This window comes from Grammomys surdaster, unplaced genomic scaffold, assembly GCF_004785775.1.
Source record: "Grammomys surdaster isolate TR1022 unplaced genomic scaffold, NIH_TR_1.0 142, whole genome shotgun sequence".
Classification (NCBI taxonomy): Eukaryota; Metazoa; Chordata; class Mammalia; order Rodentia; family Muridae; genus Grammomys; species Grammomys surdaster.
The window spans coordinates 4,330,138-4,347,788 of NW_021604600.1; the positions used below are offsets into that span (position 1 = coordinate 4,330,138).

The 17,651-nt window shown below is 44.8% G+C and overlaps 1 protein-coding gene across 6 annotated transcripts in view; it reads right to left on the bottom strand.

The window, feature by feature from the left end:
* Arhgap17 (Rho GTPase activating protein 17) overlaps positions 1-17,651 on the bottom strand; it is a 96,366-nt gene that overhangs the window by 46,755 nt on the left and 31,960 nt on the right. For all 6 annotated transcript variants that reach the window (XM_028764129.1, XM_028764131.1, XM_028764130.1 and 3 more), the window contains exons 2-6: positions 12,112-12,151; positions 8,119-8,223; positions 4,016-4,089; positions 2,301-2,412; positions 2,011-2,087 (exon numbers count right to left, since the gene is read on the bottom strand). In XM_028764129.1, coding sequence (XP_028619962.1) covers positions 2,011-2,087; positions 2,301-2,412; positions 4,016-4,089; positions 8,119-8,223; positions 12,112-12,151 — 408 coding nt within the window. The remainder of the gene's footprint in view (positions 1-2,010; positions 2,088-2,300; positions 2,413-4,015; positions 4,090-8,118; positions 8,224-12,111; positions 12,152-17,651) is intronic.

Consider the following 17,651-nt stretch of genomic DNA (forward strand, 5'->3'; position numbering starts at 1 on the left):
GCTCCGTCTTATGGGTGTGACACCTGTGTGGAGAGCAGCTCCGTCTTCCAGAGCTGTGTGATGTGGAGTCTAAAGAATCACTGCCTAGGCTGTCTCATCTGTTAGCCATCTGAGCTGATGGATACTGTCTACCTTGCAGAACTAGGACAGGGAGTGAAGGAGAGGACAAGTAGGTGAACATGGCGGCACACACTTTTAATCCCAGCACTCAGGAAGCAGAAGCAGGCTGATCTCTGTGAGTTTGATGCCACCTTGATTTATATGTGAGTTCCAGGACAGCCAGAACTATATTTAAGACCTTATCTCAAAACAACAAAACCAAAAAGGGACAGGTACGGTCCTTTGTAGTGCATATACAACAGGAGCTCACTGCATTAGATATCATTTCCTTCAAGGAGAGCAGAGCCACAGGAACAAGAACAGCAAATGAACATGGTATCACTGCAGTCTATGACTCTGGACGTATGGTAAGAGTCTGTGTTGGATAGCCTGTGTTTGAGACGTTGATGCCTGATAAACATCTATATTTTGCTGAGCCAAGCACAGTGAGGGACACACACGACCTCATCAAATTAACACGTTCACACTCTTTCTTCTAAGCAAAAATTCAAGTATTAGGGCTTATTCCCTGGTCTGACTGTCATACAGGGTTCTAGACACACATGTATACATGACAAGTACACAGCAGAAGCCTCTGTCAGGTACTAGTCCCAGCACTTGCTATCTCTAGGGTATGAATTATATCATACAACCAGCATGTGGGGTCCCAGCCTGTCTAAGAAACAGTTCTCTTCACAGAAGCAGAGGGCATTTGTACCAGCTCTATCCTGCCTTTCCAGCTGACTGCAAGGGACCTCTGCACTAAGAGAGGGATCAGTGGGAGAATCAAATAGCGCATGAAGATTGATGACACTGGCTTGACGACTGTACTTCTTCCCACTTCTTAAACCAGACAGGTAGACCAAATACTGAGGCACTGATTTATACACTGAATGGGCTGACATTTATTCTCCTTCACCTACACCCCTGTAATTGGGTGCTGACTCAGAGATGGCTCGGTGGTATCTGAGAAACTAAAGAAATGCAGCAGCCACAAGCACATGCTCTAGAGCAGGAGCTGCTTCCAAGGCACCCTGACAGAGATCCTCTCACCCCACAGAGCCATGGGCCCAGAAGAAGTCACCAAGACTGGGTCTGTATGCAAGGTTTCACTGGAGCATGCATGCACTGCCATGCCTCTGTCCTTCTACTAACTCAGTTATTGCTGCAGTACTGGGGATGGACTCTAGGTTTCTCTGTGTGACAGGCAGGCAAGCACTTACCTTGGGCCACAGCTGCTTTGTGCTGTGACAGGAGAGTGAGGTGGGTTACACTGAGCTAATCTGGGGTGCAGGTTAAACATACTCACTGCCTGGCCTTTTATAGGGGTTTGTTAACCACTATGCTGCAGTAAGAGAAAGGACTGGGCTATAGGTTCTTCCTGTTTCTGTTCCCACATATGACAGGATAAAGCATGTGAATTCTGGCTAAAATAAGGACAGAGCTGGGGCAGCAAACCTACCCTGGCCATAGGGGCTCAATAATAACATTCCTCGAATGGACCAACAGCTCTGTGGCCCTGGTTCTCCGGGGTTCTGTGAGTCCTTCCCTTTCTTGACCATGGAGGGTTTAAGACCCAGTGAGGCTCTCATAAGCTGGTAGGACCACAGCTCTATCATCCCTCAACTCCAGTGTTTTGAGAATTGTGATCATGGAACTGTCAGCCGCACCCTTCTCCTAGTAATCTATTTTCCTAGTGCTTCTCTCTGCTCCCTTCGTTGGTGGCTCACATAGTTCAGGATGCTCTAGCAATATACCTCCTGTCACACATGGAAGGAACAGGCTTAAAGGGGGCATGCACAAGCTGTGGTCTGATCAGTGACCCTGGTGTCTGACTCTGACAGGCTTGAATGCTGATCACAGGACAGAGGCAAGGATTCTGCATTCTTCACTACTCTCTCATCACCTTACCTCGCTCTGACTGAATCCCAGTCCAACACTAATTTAGCAAGCTGCTTCCTCTGCTTTTGGATGTTGGGAATCTCCACCTGGAAGGTAAAACAGACCACAAAAATAAACCTGGACATTTTAGCTGAATTCTTCAAAGAGCAATTACCTCTTTACAAAAGTTTTCCTTTAGACACAAACTTCCTTTACTTCCCAAAATAGGTCTACATTAAAACCACTGACTAGTGTTACATAGAAACACACTAGCCATTTACTGTCTGATCTCTGCCAGGTCAGGCAGCACAGGCACCCACCTCTGCTATGCCATAGAGAGGGTCCATGATCTCCTTCTCCACAAAGACTTCGTGCTGTGAGAGTTCAAGAGCCAGCTGATTCTCAGCATCCCCACAGGTTTCCAGCATCTTCCTTTAGGGAGAAGACAACAAACAATAGCCATGCACTTGTTAAACCAAGCTGTCACGTGGCTGCATTCTGCCATGACAGGAACACAGCAGAGCACTACCCATCAAAACCTTTACAGTGTTTTGCATGTGTGCTATCACCTAAAATACAAGTCCAAATTTGGGCTTTTAAAATGAAATAGAGACAGAAAGGTGGTTCACTGAAGATACAGTTCCTGCCTAGAGTGTATGAGGACCTAGGTTCCAACCTGGGAACAGGAAGCTGAAGGGAAGGAGGGATGCACTGTCTCTGGCAATGTACTTAACGTGGGTGGAAATAAAGTGTGAACAGTGAGATCATAACTTAAACAAGAATTAGATTCTCAAGTTAGGCGAGAAGAGTGTTCTCAAAATACCCAGAAAAAACTTACCATGTGCAAAGGTCACTCACTCTTTACATGTAGTTTTGTGTCTGAGTGGGTCTAGCCTTAGAGGTGCTTCCTCCAGAGTCAACCCAGAAACTGGGTCTCCAGCTTACTACATTCCTCCATGGCACCATAAAACCAGGGCTCTGACGGCAGAGGCGGTGGCTGGCTAACACGTGCCATGGGCACTTAACGTCATACTTCCTTCTCATTAAACACACAGCTGATGCAGCCCCAAATACATGTGCAAATGTGTGACTCCATGGACTCCACTCACCCTCCTGCCCTTCTTTTCCATAGTGCCCCTCCAGTTCTCTATGGAAAGGGTGTGGTGTGGTGAGAGGTGGCTGTCCTATCAGAGCCAAGTTGAGGAGTCTGAATACGGCTCTGTGCTCTGCAGCCATGTGCTCAGGCAGCTCCCTGACCCTTTTTCCTTGCCTCAGTTATGAACACAAGCATCTGTCCTGCCTACTGCCTGGGTTGTTTTGAAGGCTAAGAGAGCTAATACTTAGAGAGTATTCAGCAATGGGCTTGGACACAGCATCACTGTTGTGATGTCAGTGAGGAAAATGACATTAGTACAATGAAGCAAAGATGGAAACCTGTGTGGGTTTCAGAGAAAAATCTTAGCGTGCGTGTGTGTGCGCGCGCACTTGTGCATACACACAGTGTATGTCTGACAAGCATTCCAATTACTCAAGATACAATCATTATACATCATATCTTAGACTCATAAATATACAATTATATATGGGTCAATTAAAATAAAAATATATTTAAAAAGAAAAGAAAGTAGGCCTAACACTTTGAAGTTAAAACAATTACCACATGAGCCACATAATTCAGGAAATGTACTCACTTGAGAATACTACCTTCCATGCTTTCGTGGCCACACTGGTAGTGAGTGACACTGAAGGACTGGCCAGTACTAACTCTGAGCCTGCACACTGACATGGGAGGTGCGCATGCTCATGACCAAGCATGGAGGAACACGGACTGACCCCTGTGCACAGCTAAGCTCCTACTAGAGAAGTTCCTCCCTAGCATCACAGCCTTGAGGTATCTCTCCTCAAGGTCTAAGCTGCTCCCCTGATGAAAGAGTCTCCACCATTGTGCTCCCAATTGCTATGGTGGCTGCCAGATACAACAGCTGCCCACCTCTCCTGGGTTCCAGGCCAAGGGATCTCCAGAAGTACCACTTACCCCAAGAGAGACTCTTCTAGCTGGGCTGAAGCCTCCTGCATGTTCTGGGCGAGAGCTGTCAGAGGAAGCTTTTTCTGGAAGGCAAAAACAAGGTGGATTCATATGTGTAGCTTCCCAGTCACTCTCACTGGTCTGCTTCAGGTCACTCTGGGTACCCTTGCCCTCCAGGCAATCTGCACCAGGAAAAGGACTGTCCCTGTGGCTTTCCTTTAACTAAATTAAATTAACTTCAGGTGCCTCTCGAATGGGGGCATGCCTAGCACATGGGGGGGTGTCCCCACACGGGGTGAGCTTACCAGGGGTCCAGAAGCTGCTACTGTTGCTGTTGCTGCTGCTGTTGTTACTAATTAATCAGGTGAACAGAGACTGAGTATGCTTTTCTGAAATCTTGGGACTAGTGTTTGGGATTTTTAGACTTTGGAACAGGAGCACTGTTTCTACTAGCTTTATATCCCTAACTTGAAAATCCAAAAGGTTTCTGAGTTCAGACCATTTTGGACTTCGGATTTTGTTTTTTTTTTTTTTGTTTTTTGTTTTTTAAAGATTTTATTTATTTTATTTTTATGTATATGATGAGTACACTGTAGCTTTCAGACGCACCAGAACAGGGCATCAGATCTCATTACAGATGGTTGTGAGCCACCATGTGGTTTCTGGGAATTGAACTCAGGACCTTTAGAAGAGCAATCAGTGCTCTTAACCACTGAGCCATCTCTCTAGCCCCATAAATGATCCACATTTTTTTTTCTTTTTTTCTTTCTTTCTTTTTTTTTGGTTTTTTTTTTGAGACAGGGTTTCTCTGTATATCTCTGGCTATCCTGGAACTCACTCTGTAGATCAGGCTGGCCTCGAACTCAGAAATCCATCTGCCTCTGCCTCCCAAGTGCTGGGATTAAAGACGTGTGTCACCACAGCACCAAATTTTGTTTTAATTTTTAATTAAAATTTAAAATTATTAAAAAAAATTCATTTACTGGGGGGGGGCTGTGCCTATACCAGTGCAAACATGGAAGTCAGAAGATAACTTGTGGGTCAGTTCTCTCCTTCTACCCTGTAGGTTTCTGGAATTCAGCTCAGGTCATCAACCACAAATGGCAAGCACCTTCACCCGCTGACTCCTCTTGCCAGCCATGTCTGTTCTTGAGACAGTCTCATGTATCCTAAGCTGGCCTTGAACTCACCATTTGTAGTCAAGGGTGACTTTATTGTTTACACATCCCAGAGTGCTAGAATTATGGGCAGGTACTGTCACAGTCTGTGTAGTGTTGGGGACTGAGACTAGGGCTTTGAGCATGCCAGGTCAATATTCTACCAGAGCTAAAGCCCTAGCCTCTGGATTCTAGAGTTTCAGATTGTTTCATGAATAGAACTTGCTCTCTAAATATCATCATAAATAACTGTAATAAAATGCTCAACTGCAAAACGTTGGCTAGAACACTCTTAAGCTGGGTCTTGATTTGGCTATAATCCTAAAATATAGTTTTAAAAAACTAAAAATATCTAAGCAAGCTTTGTGGAGTTTTAAAGCATGAAGCCAATCATTTTCCTATCAGGGATTTATTCTTAATCAAAAACAGGATTATCTAACCAGGAAACTCAGACCCAGAGGTGAAGTGGCTGGCTTGACGCCTCAAAGAGGGCAGAAGTGCAGCCTTGGTACAAATGGGCAACACTAGTCAGCACCTGTAATACCATTGGCTGGCGTTGTCTCGGAGCATATGTTGAAGAGGGCTGGAAAGTAACAGAGAGGATTCTTCTAATGACCAGGTGCTCATAACACGATGCTTTCATTCTGAAAAACCATGTCATTCTGCCTCCCAAGGGAAAAGGACACTTATGTCAGACACCACTTGACTTGTCTGCATGCACTGGCTTATGCTACTTGGAAGGACTTCTCTCCAGGAAAGTACCAATGGTGGTAGCTCTGGAGGAGGGAGGGGGTCTGGGACAAACTTCACCCATGTTCTTTTGTACATTCTGAATTTAAGTTTTCTATGAGGTTGGAGAGATGTCTCAGCAGTTAAAAGCACTTGCTACTCTTCCAGATGACCTGGGTTTCATTCCCAGCACCCAGAAGGAGACCATGGCTGGCTGCCATGCTTTCAGAACAGAAAGATCTGAGCATAACTGAAGGTAAGTCGAAGTTCAGGTGAGCCCCTTTCAAAGAGACAGAGACAGACAAGAACCTGTTTTAATGAGTACTACTCATGATCCCCCTGACTCAATAGCCTTGATCCTGTTTCCAGACGTACATAAACAAGGAAAGTCTGCTGAACAAATGAGCTTATTAACAAAGATGTATCTTTACACACTGAAACTCTACAAGGAAAGGCCTGACTCCTAGGGTAAACAGCAATTCCATCATCAGGAGGAACTGAAAAGCTCTCCACTGGTTACATATGTGTCAACTACACAGACAGGCCAGGCCTACTTTATGGGCTCTGCTATGTGCATGGAGGCTCTCAGAGCTGAGAAAGTTGCTGCTCCATCTCTCCTCCCACCCTTTCTTGCTTCTTCCCATGTGGTGGGCTATTGCTGTCCCCTTGGGAGCTCTACCTGTGTTTCCTGGAGCCTCTCTACATGTTATATGCCCTCCTGAGGACTCCTAATCTTTCTTGACACTCTCATGGCAACTCTTAGTGTCTCTTCACAGAGCCTTTTCTTTGGCACATTTGCTTGAGGTTTTAAAGGAAAACTATGTCATCAGATATTTCAGAAACTAGGATGAAGGCCGGGCGGTGGTGGCGCATGCCTTTAATCCCAGCACTTGGGAGGCAGAGACAGGCGGATTTCTGAGTTCGAGGCCAGCCTGGTCTACACAGTGAGTTCCAGGAGAGCCAGGGCTATACAGAGAAACCCTGTCTCAAAAAACAAACAAACAAACAAACAAGAAAGAAACTAAGATGAAGCCCCTTGCTCCTAATGCTGGCATGTTCCCACCACCAGCAACTCTCCTATCTACAGCTCAGGCACTGAGCCTCCAAGAAGCCCACCCGACTTTGCTCTCTGTTCTCAGCCCTCCCTCTCATAGCATCATATGTATGTTTTATTCACCATGCTGTTTTATAATTATCCATTGGTGGCATCCATCCCCCAACCGGGCCATGAGCACTCTTCTATCTTTAGCACTCAAACACAGTAAGTATTTGATAAAAATTCAGCTTGTTTTTAATGAAGAGGTATGACAGTGGAACAGTATCTCAAAGAAGACAACGGTATGACAGTGGAACAGTATCTCAAAGAAGACAACAGAAACAACAGGACAAGCTGTGTAAAGAACAGTGTTATATTTAGGGACTGCTGGGTATTATGTGTTTGGACCACAGTGGGAATGAGAGGAAGCAAGAAACAAAGAACCCTGCTGAGGCAAAAAGGGATTAGGATACAAAGAGTTTAAGTCATGCTAACGAGTTTGAGCTGTATTCCAAGGACTGACAATAGGTAGAGCCCCTTAAGAGGTCCCACTAGCTTTTTGTGCACCTCCTTGTGTCCAGCTCTGCCAACAGCACCACAGAATATACAGCATCTTCCCACATTGGCAAATGACTCTTGACAATCAGACTGAGGACTGACTAAAAAGGACGGAAACTAGAGGCAGGAAATGTGGTTCAGAAGAGAAACAGGATGACAGCCCAGACAGTTCAGGTATTTATGACAACCAGGTCTCATCTTAAGGAGAAGGTAGGGATGAGGCGTGGTGAGGAATTTTAAAGACGCCCACAATGAGAACTACAGGAGGACGGAGATAAGGGTGGAAAGTTAGCAGAGCAGAAGCCAGGCTGGGACAGGAACAGTGGAGACAGAATCAACGACATCTGTCTCTGAGGGACAGACCAAAGCAAGCATTCCTGGACACATAGGTGCATGCAAATGCCCACTAGATTTACACAACTGCAGAATCCTAACTATTATGCAATGGAGGGAAAACTTTGTGGTCAGGTGCCCTGAAATTAACTGTGGGAAACTCAAAAGGGTGACACAGTTATTTGCATACTAGCTCTTCCTTCTTCGAAGTCTGGTGATTAACAAAGCAGCAAACCCTAGCTTCATAATGTGCCACTGAACTGCCATTGTAATGTGGCTGAGACGCATCTGATACTCACATGTCTCCTTTCGGCGTCGGTGCCATGCTGACCTTGGAAGCAGGCTATCAGACGCTTATGTGAATGGTGGCACATTGACCGCACAGTGTCCAGGCGACGTTCAATCTGTCAAAGCAGAGACAGAAGAGTCATTTTCAGGGCTTAAGAAGAAATCCAGCTTCTTCCATGTGTGGTGTGTGCGTGGAGGTAGGAAGAGCAAGCTGCAGTGAAACTGCTCAGCTTTTAGGTGTGAACAGACAGTTTCTATTCACTCACACCACGGTTGGTTCTCACTGCTGACACTCGACAGTCCTGGGTTGCAGGACGTTGCCCTGTACACTGTGGTGTGTTCAGTGGCATCTCTGGCCTCTACCTACTAGATCCAAGTAGCACTCCACTCCCCAAGCTGTCATCTCCAGGAACACACACAGCTAGCCTCCTTACATGGCATAGTCCAGACCCTCCAAAGCTGAGTCTGTTCAGGCTAAGGAACAATGGTGTGTCTGTCTATGAGGCAGAGTAGTGGCAGTCAACTCGCCAGCTAGAGCACCAACAAAGCTCTGGTCCCATCAAACCAACCTCTACCTACTGCCACATGGGACAAGTCAATAGGGATACCAGAAGCACCGACAATTAGTACTTCCCCACACAGAGCAATAGACCTAAACTCCACACAGCACAACCAAAACAAGATCAGGATTAAAAACCTTCTTCCATAGTAAGTTTGGGGTAGGTTTTTGTTTCTGTTTTAATGAGGCCCCCACAGCAGAATGGATACCCAGCAGTAGGGAAAACTGGCCTAGGGACCCACACATCTTGAATAGCTTTCCAAAATAAGACTGTTGAGATATAGCTGTTTATGGCAAAGAGGGCTGCTTGTTACAGGAAGGAATGCCAAAAATGTGTGTTCTGATGACTCATGAAGAGCGAGAGCAAGCCCTCAGGGATGCTTTCTATTTTAATGAAATATCAGCAAATTCAAAGCAGAGTACATTTTGACCCTTAGTTACTTTGTGCCTGTTTCTCAACAGTACCTGGACACAGGAGCTTCTCTTCAGATCCAAACCCCAGTCATCAGGGCTATGACCTGCAGGAGCACGTGTCATAGCACCTCCCTATCGACAGTGGCCACATTGCAGAACATTAGAAAACTAGCACAGTCTCTATGTGCCATAAGAGCAAATGAATACCCAGACTCCTGGAACTTTTCATCAACACGTCAGCTCCATGAGGATAAAAGCCCTGTCTGGTCCGTTCACTGGCCCCCCAAATGCCTGGCCCAGTGTCTGTCACAGGAGCAGAAGGTCTCTACTTTTGACTATGCTGGACAAGTACCGAGTTCTCTCCTATGTCTAGTATTAGAAAAGCAACAGAGAAGACATTCTGGTCTCTGTCTGCTACAGTTGACAGCCTCCTGGTGCAACACTATGCCATTAAAATTAAATGTAGCTCTGGCAGAAAGAGATGAGAGAAGATAGTGTCACCTCAGAGACAGGCCAGCAATACAAACCTGGTGGCCTGTAGTGGAGATCAGAGCAGAATCAAACAAACCTTTCTCTCAGGCTCAACTCTCAGGACTCACTACCATTTGGTCTGTTCCCTCATTAGTCTCTCCCCATGGGGCAGACTGCCAGAAGCCTCACTTGAGTCTAGTGGAAACTGAGGCACTGGGGGATTAACTCAACCCTGGGCAACAAGGTCAGCCCTGGCAGCAGAGTCGTTGTTGTTTCCTTCAAGTTAAAAACAGTAGAAGAGAGAGAGAAAAAAACATCTGTGGCAGTTATGACAGACAGCAAAGAGAAGTCTCCATTATCAAACTAGAGTGTGTTCCAGAGCTGGTGTGTGGAGCTTTCACACTCCAGACAATATAGACAGCTCTCCTCTAACTACAAGGGTCTCATCTCAGAACATCAAGGATGGATGGCATCAAACATATGAAAATCCAACCAAAGCTAAAGTGCATAAACAGTATTCAGGAAGAAAGTGAATTTAAAATATGTGCCCCAAACTAAGAAGTGTCAAGAATGTAATTCCTTAACAAATCTTTTTTTGTTTTGTAGGCTGGCCCTGAACTTAGAATCTGCCTGCCATTTTTTTTTTAAAGCTTTAAAAAATATACTAAACTGTAGATGTGGCTCAAACTCAAAGCAGAATACAAGCTTAAGACTCCTCTTGGTTCAATCCCCAGCACCAAAACCCAAATCAACCCCCACCCCCCATATCCATGGATTTGGATACCCGTAACATTTAGCCAACCATGGACCAAGAACATTGAAAAGGAAACTTTTGTAAGAGCGCTGCACACTTTTCGTTGCTGTTCCCTACGCAACCCAGCATGAAGACTACACATATGGCACGAACACGGCATTAGGCATCGTGAATAACCGAGAGGGGAGTTAAAGTACAGGTGAGGCTGGATGAGGCTCGGTGGCAGGCAACTTTCCTACTATGTGCGAAGGCCTGGGTTTGGTTTTCAGCACCACAACAGTAAGCAAATAAATAAATATACTATCAAAAGGATGTGTGCAAGCTAAATTCCAACACTGCACTATTTGTATGAGGATATCTAAAACAAATCTGTCCATGGAAACTAAGTGACTACATCCTGCCTGCAGGTGGTTGATGCAATTCAAGATATGTGGCAGGCTGCGATGGAGGGAAACCCCTTTTCTAGCTTATGCCAGCTCCTTTCTCCATAGGAAGGAATAGACAGACTCCTAGGGCCAAACTTTTGGTCTTTAGAGCCACACTTGATTATACAGACTGCTGTATAGGTTAAGGAAGCACAAGGCAGGCAGGCAGGCCACACAGCTTAACAAAGACTCCAGGCAGCTGGGGCTTGCTCTCCCTCAGCCCTCTGCAGTGGGTGGGGATGTGAGCAGAGAGGAAGCATATAAAGGCCCCGGGGTCTTCTCCAAGACCAAAGTTGGAAACTTTTTGACAGATGGAGCCGAGTGGCCATGGCCAAAGTGTCCTGGCAGGAAAAGGAAGGACGGTCTGAGCCGAGGACACAAAGTGTCCCAGGCCTCTGGGTGGTTGCACTACATCTGCTCTGTTACTATAAGGCTAACCATCCAAAGACCCAAGCAGCCCAGAGTTGGGGAGAAACAGCATGAGCAGGAGAGACATCAGAGCTCCAGGCTAGAGCCGCTGGGGCCTCTAGGCAGTGGACAGGACCTGTCCCAGCAAGCACAGCATCACATCAGTGTATCAGAGTGCCACCCTGCCCAGGGCCTGTGACCAGGCCACAGTGCAGGGGACTGACCAGGTCTCACCCATTCCAATACCTGGCACTTGAGAGCAGGACTGGCATCATCTGTACTCCATAACATGACAGAAAGTTTCAGATCCCCTTCCTCTCACAATCCCATCCCATGCGTCTTTCCCCACACAAACCCATACAAACTCAGTTATGCTGTCCCACCCAGGAAAGAGGAAGTGAAATGCCTCACAAGCTCCAAGTCTCCTGTGTCTGCCCTTAGTGGTCTCCTGTGTTGGGGTCTGAACCCAGGGCTTATGTGTGGTAGAGGAGGTTGTTTTACCAGAGATGTGGCCAGCCCCACATTTATTATTTGTTTTCATTCTATATCTTTAAAGAGATTGTTTTAAGACAATTCGAAGCACAGATGTGTAATTCCAGCTTGGGGGAGGGGGGCGCTAAGGCAGGAGAACTGTGAGTTCAAGGCTTGGAAGGGCTACAGAGAGAGTTTGAGGACAGCCTGGGCATGCAGTAAGGCCCTGTTGTAGAGCACTCGCCCAGCATGCATGGAGCTTGGAATGAGATCCCTAGTCAGGGGGAAAATGTATTTTTTTAAAAAATTATTTATTTATTTTATGTATATATGAGTACACTGTAGCTATCTTCAGACACATCAGAAGAGGGCATCAGATCCCATTTCAGATGGTCGTGAGCCACCATGTGATTGCTGGGAATTGAACTCAGGACCTCTGGAAGAGCAGTCAGTGCTCTTAACTACTGAGCCATCTCTCCAGCCCGAAAATGTATTTTGTTACCTGTAGCAGATCTTCACTGAGGACTTCTGTCTTCTCAGCTCTATGGAAAAAAATGAAGTTCAGAATTAGAAGTGTGGGAAAAGTAATTTGTGAATCTTAAAAATGGTTAACTGGGGATTTTTAACAAAACAGACAGGAGGAAATTTACATCACAGGGCAATGTAAACAAAACCAAAGGAAAACAAACAGGCTGAACAGCAAGCAACACAAGAGCCCATGGTGTGAGACAGTGGCCCTCAGCTTGGAGCCTACTGCAGAGGTCACTTACAGTCTTTCTCCATGGTCAGCCACACAGCATTCTAGACTGACACCGTGTGTATGGAGTACAATCCTGAATTACAGAGGTCTACACAGGCCCAGGCCATGCTTTGAGAAACACCTCCTTTCTGAAGGCTTAACTTCAGATCCTAAAATAATCACAGCTAAGTTTTCACAGCCAGACCTATGGAGAAAAACTGGTCTTAATCTGTAAAACTTATGCGTCACACCACAGTATAAACATTCCTTTTTTTTTTCATTTCAAATGGAAAGAAAGGTATTTCCCAGATTTCTCTTTGCAGTGCTTAGATCAACTACTAGATTTGCTGAACTCCACAGAGAACAGGATGTGGCCAGCTATCGGAAGCAGGGCACGTCTCTGCTGCTGGAGCACAAAGATGAAGAAAACTGCCCAAAGACCCAATTGCTAAAGGGTATTTGCCACTATTAGGAAGGTAGCCCTTTAGTAGTTGAGGAAGGTAGGTCACCCAGCATGGCACACCCTTGGATAAGATTTCCTATCTTTCATGGTTTTAGACCATGAAATGACCAGGCTTGTTTGTTGTTTTCCCATGACATTCTGTGCGACCACAGGTGCAAAGTGACAGAGCCAAGCAACCGTGAACCAAAACCTCTGGAGCCAGGAGCTAAACTCTTTCTTCCTTATTTGTTTTACATGGATAGAGCATGCATGCATGTGTGTGCATGTACATATGTGTGTGCATGTACATATGTGTGTGCATGTGTGTACATGTCCAAGTGTGTGGAAGCTCATGTGTGCACAGGTACACATACATGTGTGTAGGTAGGTATACACGTGAAACCCAGAGGTTGATGCCTGGTGTCTTCCTCAGTTGCTCCCCATGTTCAACACTGAAGCAGAGACTGCCACTTTGAGCCAGAGTTTCCCAATCCAGCTAATCTAACTAGCCATCTTGTGCCGAGGATTTCATGGCAGGCTGCCACACACCACACCTGCTTTTTCACCTGAGTGCTGGGGACCTGAGCTCTGGGGACCTGAGTGCTGGGGACCTGGAGTCTGGTCCGTACAATCTCATGGCAAGCACTTTACCCACTGAGCCATCTCAGAAGCTACCCTGTCCTCAAGTGCCAAGTACTTTGTCACAAGTGGAGAGTGCTTTTCTCTGCAGTTCATAGGGCTGCTTATTGACATATAAAACCCCAAATTACTAAAGTCTCAAGTGTTATTTTAGACTTGTGGTTTAACTAGTGATTTGAGAAGCTGTTTGTGATACCTACCAAATTTCCATTAAAAATGAACAAGGAGAGTTTTAAGGAGAGAGAAAAGCTGAATAGTTTGGAGAAGCCCCAAATGAACTAGAAACCTGAGGACCTCCTGAAGACAGGATTGTACTATGTAACACTATCCGGCCTATAACTTACTATGTAGACCACGGTGGTCTCAAATTTAGAGATCCACCTGCCTCTGCCTCCCAAATACTGGAGATAAAAGGTGTGTACCACACACCTAGAAGAAATGACTTTTTAACAAACTATGGTAGACTACAGGGCTGCATAATCTTAGCCCTGAACTAATACAAGAGAAGAAAAAGCTGTTTGGTCAAAAAGTGAGGGGGACTCTTAGAATGACCTGGACACCCAACTCAGAGCAGTGCCACCTGCAGGCAAGGTAGAGAAGTGTCAGGCCCTCCAGCCTACACTTAACAGCTGTGGTATGATTATCAAAATGGTCATTACTACACAAAATGCCAGCACCATGTGTCACATAGTGCTCCTGTTAAACTGGAGATGCCTAGAGGACTGGCTCGTTTACCAGATTTTGCAGGTCAACACAGGACAGGCCTCCTCATACCAGAGGAGCAGAGGCTGGGGGAGCCAAGGCCCCAGTCAGCAGCAGTGGAGCTCTGAACTCTGAGGGAGAGCACAGCAGCAGCCCACATGTGCCCTCTTAGTCTTGCCTTGAGTATCGTGGACACTAACATGCCAACATTGGTAATCATGCCAGCCAGGGAAGTGTGGCAGGGGCTCACTGACCAGGAGATGAAACTCATACTCGAGAAGGAAGCCTGAGGTTCCCCTAGAGGGAATCAATAACATTCAGGCACCCAGATCCCTCCACGCCTCTCACTGACAGCCACGACCCTCCATCCTGGATTGTATAACCTTTTCTTTTTCCTGTCTAATCAGGGCCCAGAAATCAAATCAGTTGCAGGGCCTTGTAAGCTTCAGTCTGAACCTACTTCAACTCTGAAGCTGCTTAGTCCCAAGGCCTATTAAACATTCTCATAAATCTAAAGGAAGAGAATAAAAGTGAAGAACAGACCTGACAGCTTAAGACAGGGAAAACCGAACACATTACAAGCAGAGGGAACTTCTATAGTCTCACTGTGGGCACAAGAGGCAGCTCCAAGGGATACTTTAGCTGGTCCAGGAGAACTGATTGTGTGCCGTTTTTCCCATTTCCTGTTCACTGACCTCTTACAGATGCCTTGTGATAGAATATTAGGGCTGGATACAGCTCAGAAATAAAATATGGCATGTGCAAGGCCCTACAATCCACCCCTAGGACGAAAGAAGAAAACCAGAAAAATAAACATAATGCAACCCTCACAAACAATTCAAATTATTGCCTTTTAAGTCTTTGGTTGTTTTACATTTTTTGTTTTGTTTTGTTTTTTGAGACAAAAATCTCATGTAGCCCAGGCTGGCTTTCTTATGCAGTTAAGTTTGATGTTGAATTTCTGGTTCTTCTGCTTCCACCTCCAAAGCACTCAACTATGGAGGTATACTATCATACTGGTCTTTTTAGAATTTTGAGATCTAGGCTTAAGATTTATAAGTCTGTAAACACAGTAATATAATAGCCACAAATAAAATTAAGCAAATATAAACACAAAGCAAGTAATAACCTAAAAAAAAAAAAACAAAAAACCCCTAAAAACTAAAGGTCCACAGACAGTCATGATACATTTCTATACTGAGCTGCACATAGCTTAGATATCAAAGAGTAATACAGGCAAAAATTATATCATGACTGTATTGGAAGGATGATGGAGTAGAAGGAAGGAGAGGTTCTATAAGTCTTCTAATCAAATAACAGCTTATACATAGTGTTTATAAACATATATGTCGCTGTCAGAAAAAATAGCTATAATTCCTTACTGGCTGCTACTGGGGAACATACTATAACTACATGTACACAGCTGCCCCTCCCGCCTGTGCTTGTTTTCTGTCTCTGTGTGTGTGTGTGTGTATCTGTGTGTGCTGTGTTATGGATCAGATTCAGGGCTTTGCAATTAGACAAACAATTTATCAATAAACTGTAACCCTCATCCAAATTGTGTGTGAAGGGGGCAGAGGTAGAGGTCAGGTGTGTTCTTTGACCTCCACCTTATTTTCTGGGATGGGAGCTATCCGATTCTGCCAGACTGGCTGGCCTACAGTCCCCACCTCCACAACACTGGGTGTGAGCTACCACACTTGGGTTTTTCCATATGGGGAAATCAAACTAGAACTTCATGCTTGCACAGCAAGTGATTTAAAGACTGAGCCATCTCCACAGCTCATCGACCCAACAGTTTAAAAACAGAGTGTTACTTACATTTTACACCACGAGCCTTACACGGTTAGAATTATCTGTTACTTAAGGCAATGGGTCTAACTATTAATCTCTTCAAAAGCTAACAGAGTACCAAAATACTTAAACCCTCAAAGTACCTAAAATAAAAAGGAATTTTACAATATTAGTTTCCTTTCCCAAATTCACTTTTGCTTTAAATTAATAATTTAAATTTAATTATTTGCTTCAAATTTAGAGGTGAGACTGTGAAGATTGCTCAGAGGTTAAGAACAGAAGTCTGAGTTCAATTCCCCCCTAACCACCTAAAACTGCAGTTCCAGGGGATCCGATGCCCTCTTCTGACCTTCTCAGGTACCAGGCATGCACATGATACACAGATGTACATACATGCAAAAAACACACACATAACATAAAAATAAATTTAAAATAAATGACTAAATTAAGAGGCATCTGATCTGTAAAGGTACTGAAAGCCGAGAATACAATGACCATATTACATTCAACTGTTAACAACATACTGCTTAAAAATGAATCGGCCTGGTTTTGCCTTTGTGGATATTTTTTATTACATTCACATAATTGCTTTTAGAAAATAAATCACTATAGATCTTAATCAGATACTGGGGATCACTGAAATTATTAAAAATTATCTACAAATTAGGAAACATTGTTTTAAACTGCTAAATTTCAATTATGAAATGTAATCGGCAAATGGATAGCTCTATCTACAGAGATTCTCTGCTGGCCTGTGCTAGCTCTACCTCAGTTGAAAATTACTGCTGTCCTTACCAGCAGACATGGTCTCAGTGGCCCAGCCTGCCCTCTTCCCCGGGATGGCCCATGACTCTCTAAGTGCCATGGTTGTTCATTTGTGTATGTTGGCGACATCATCACACATGTGTATGAGATACTTAAATTTTATTTATACTACCCCAAAATATATCCTCCCACCCTCCTTCATGGCTCCTTCCTATTTCCTAGCAGTTTCCTTTCTATTTTTAGTAACTATTTTTAAGTACTCATCTTTACCAGAGGTGTAAAATTCCTAGCAGGGAAAGGCTGGCAATTTTTCAGAATACTGGCCAAGGTGCACACTCTGTAAAGAAGTGAAGCCAGTATAAAAGCTTGCTGGATTTCCTAAGTTGTATTATATTATTGACTATAGTGCTTTTCCACAAGGTGAATGTGAACTGTTAACTGACTGGTTGTCTCCATTTTTAACTTGTTAGAACAAAGACTGGGACAATGGATTGAATGAAGACACCTAAAGATGGGAATAAAAAACAATGATACAAAACAAGCCACTTGTGAAACATTTGCTAAGCAAGAGTTTCAAGCCAGACATCTTGCTATAGACTTCAACTCTGTACTATTAGAGCCTCTTTGTGTCCAACGTTCTATGCTTCAAAGTACACTCCAAAGTTTCCTGTCCATAACTGGGAGAACAATAGCACTCAGGAAGGAACCTCCCACTTGCCACGTCACTCCGGGGCTTGTTGTTTCCTATGCAGGCCACTTTGCTGTCTCACAAAGCATTCACATATGGCTTACTCCACACACAGAATATTTGCTGTCTGTCTGTCTGTCTGTCTATCTAATGTGTGTGTGTGTGTGTGTGTGTGTGTGTGTGTGTGTGTGTGTGTGAGAGAGAGAGAGAGAGAGAGAGAGAGCGAGAGAGAGCGAGAGAGAGCGAGAGAGAGCGAGAGAGAGCGAGAGAGAG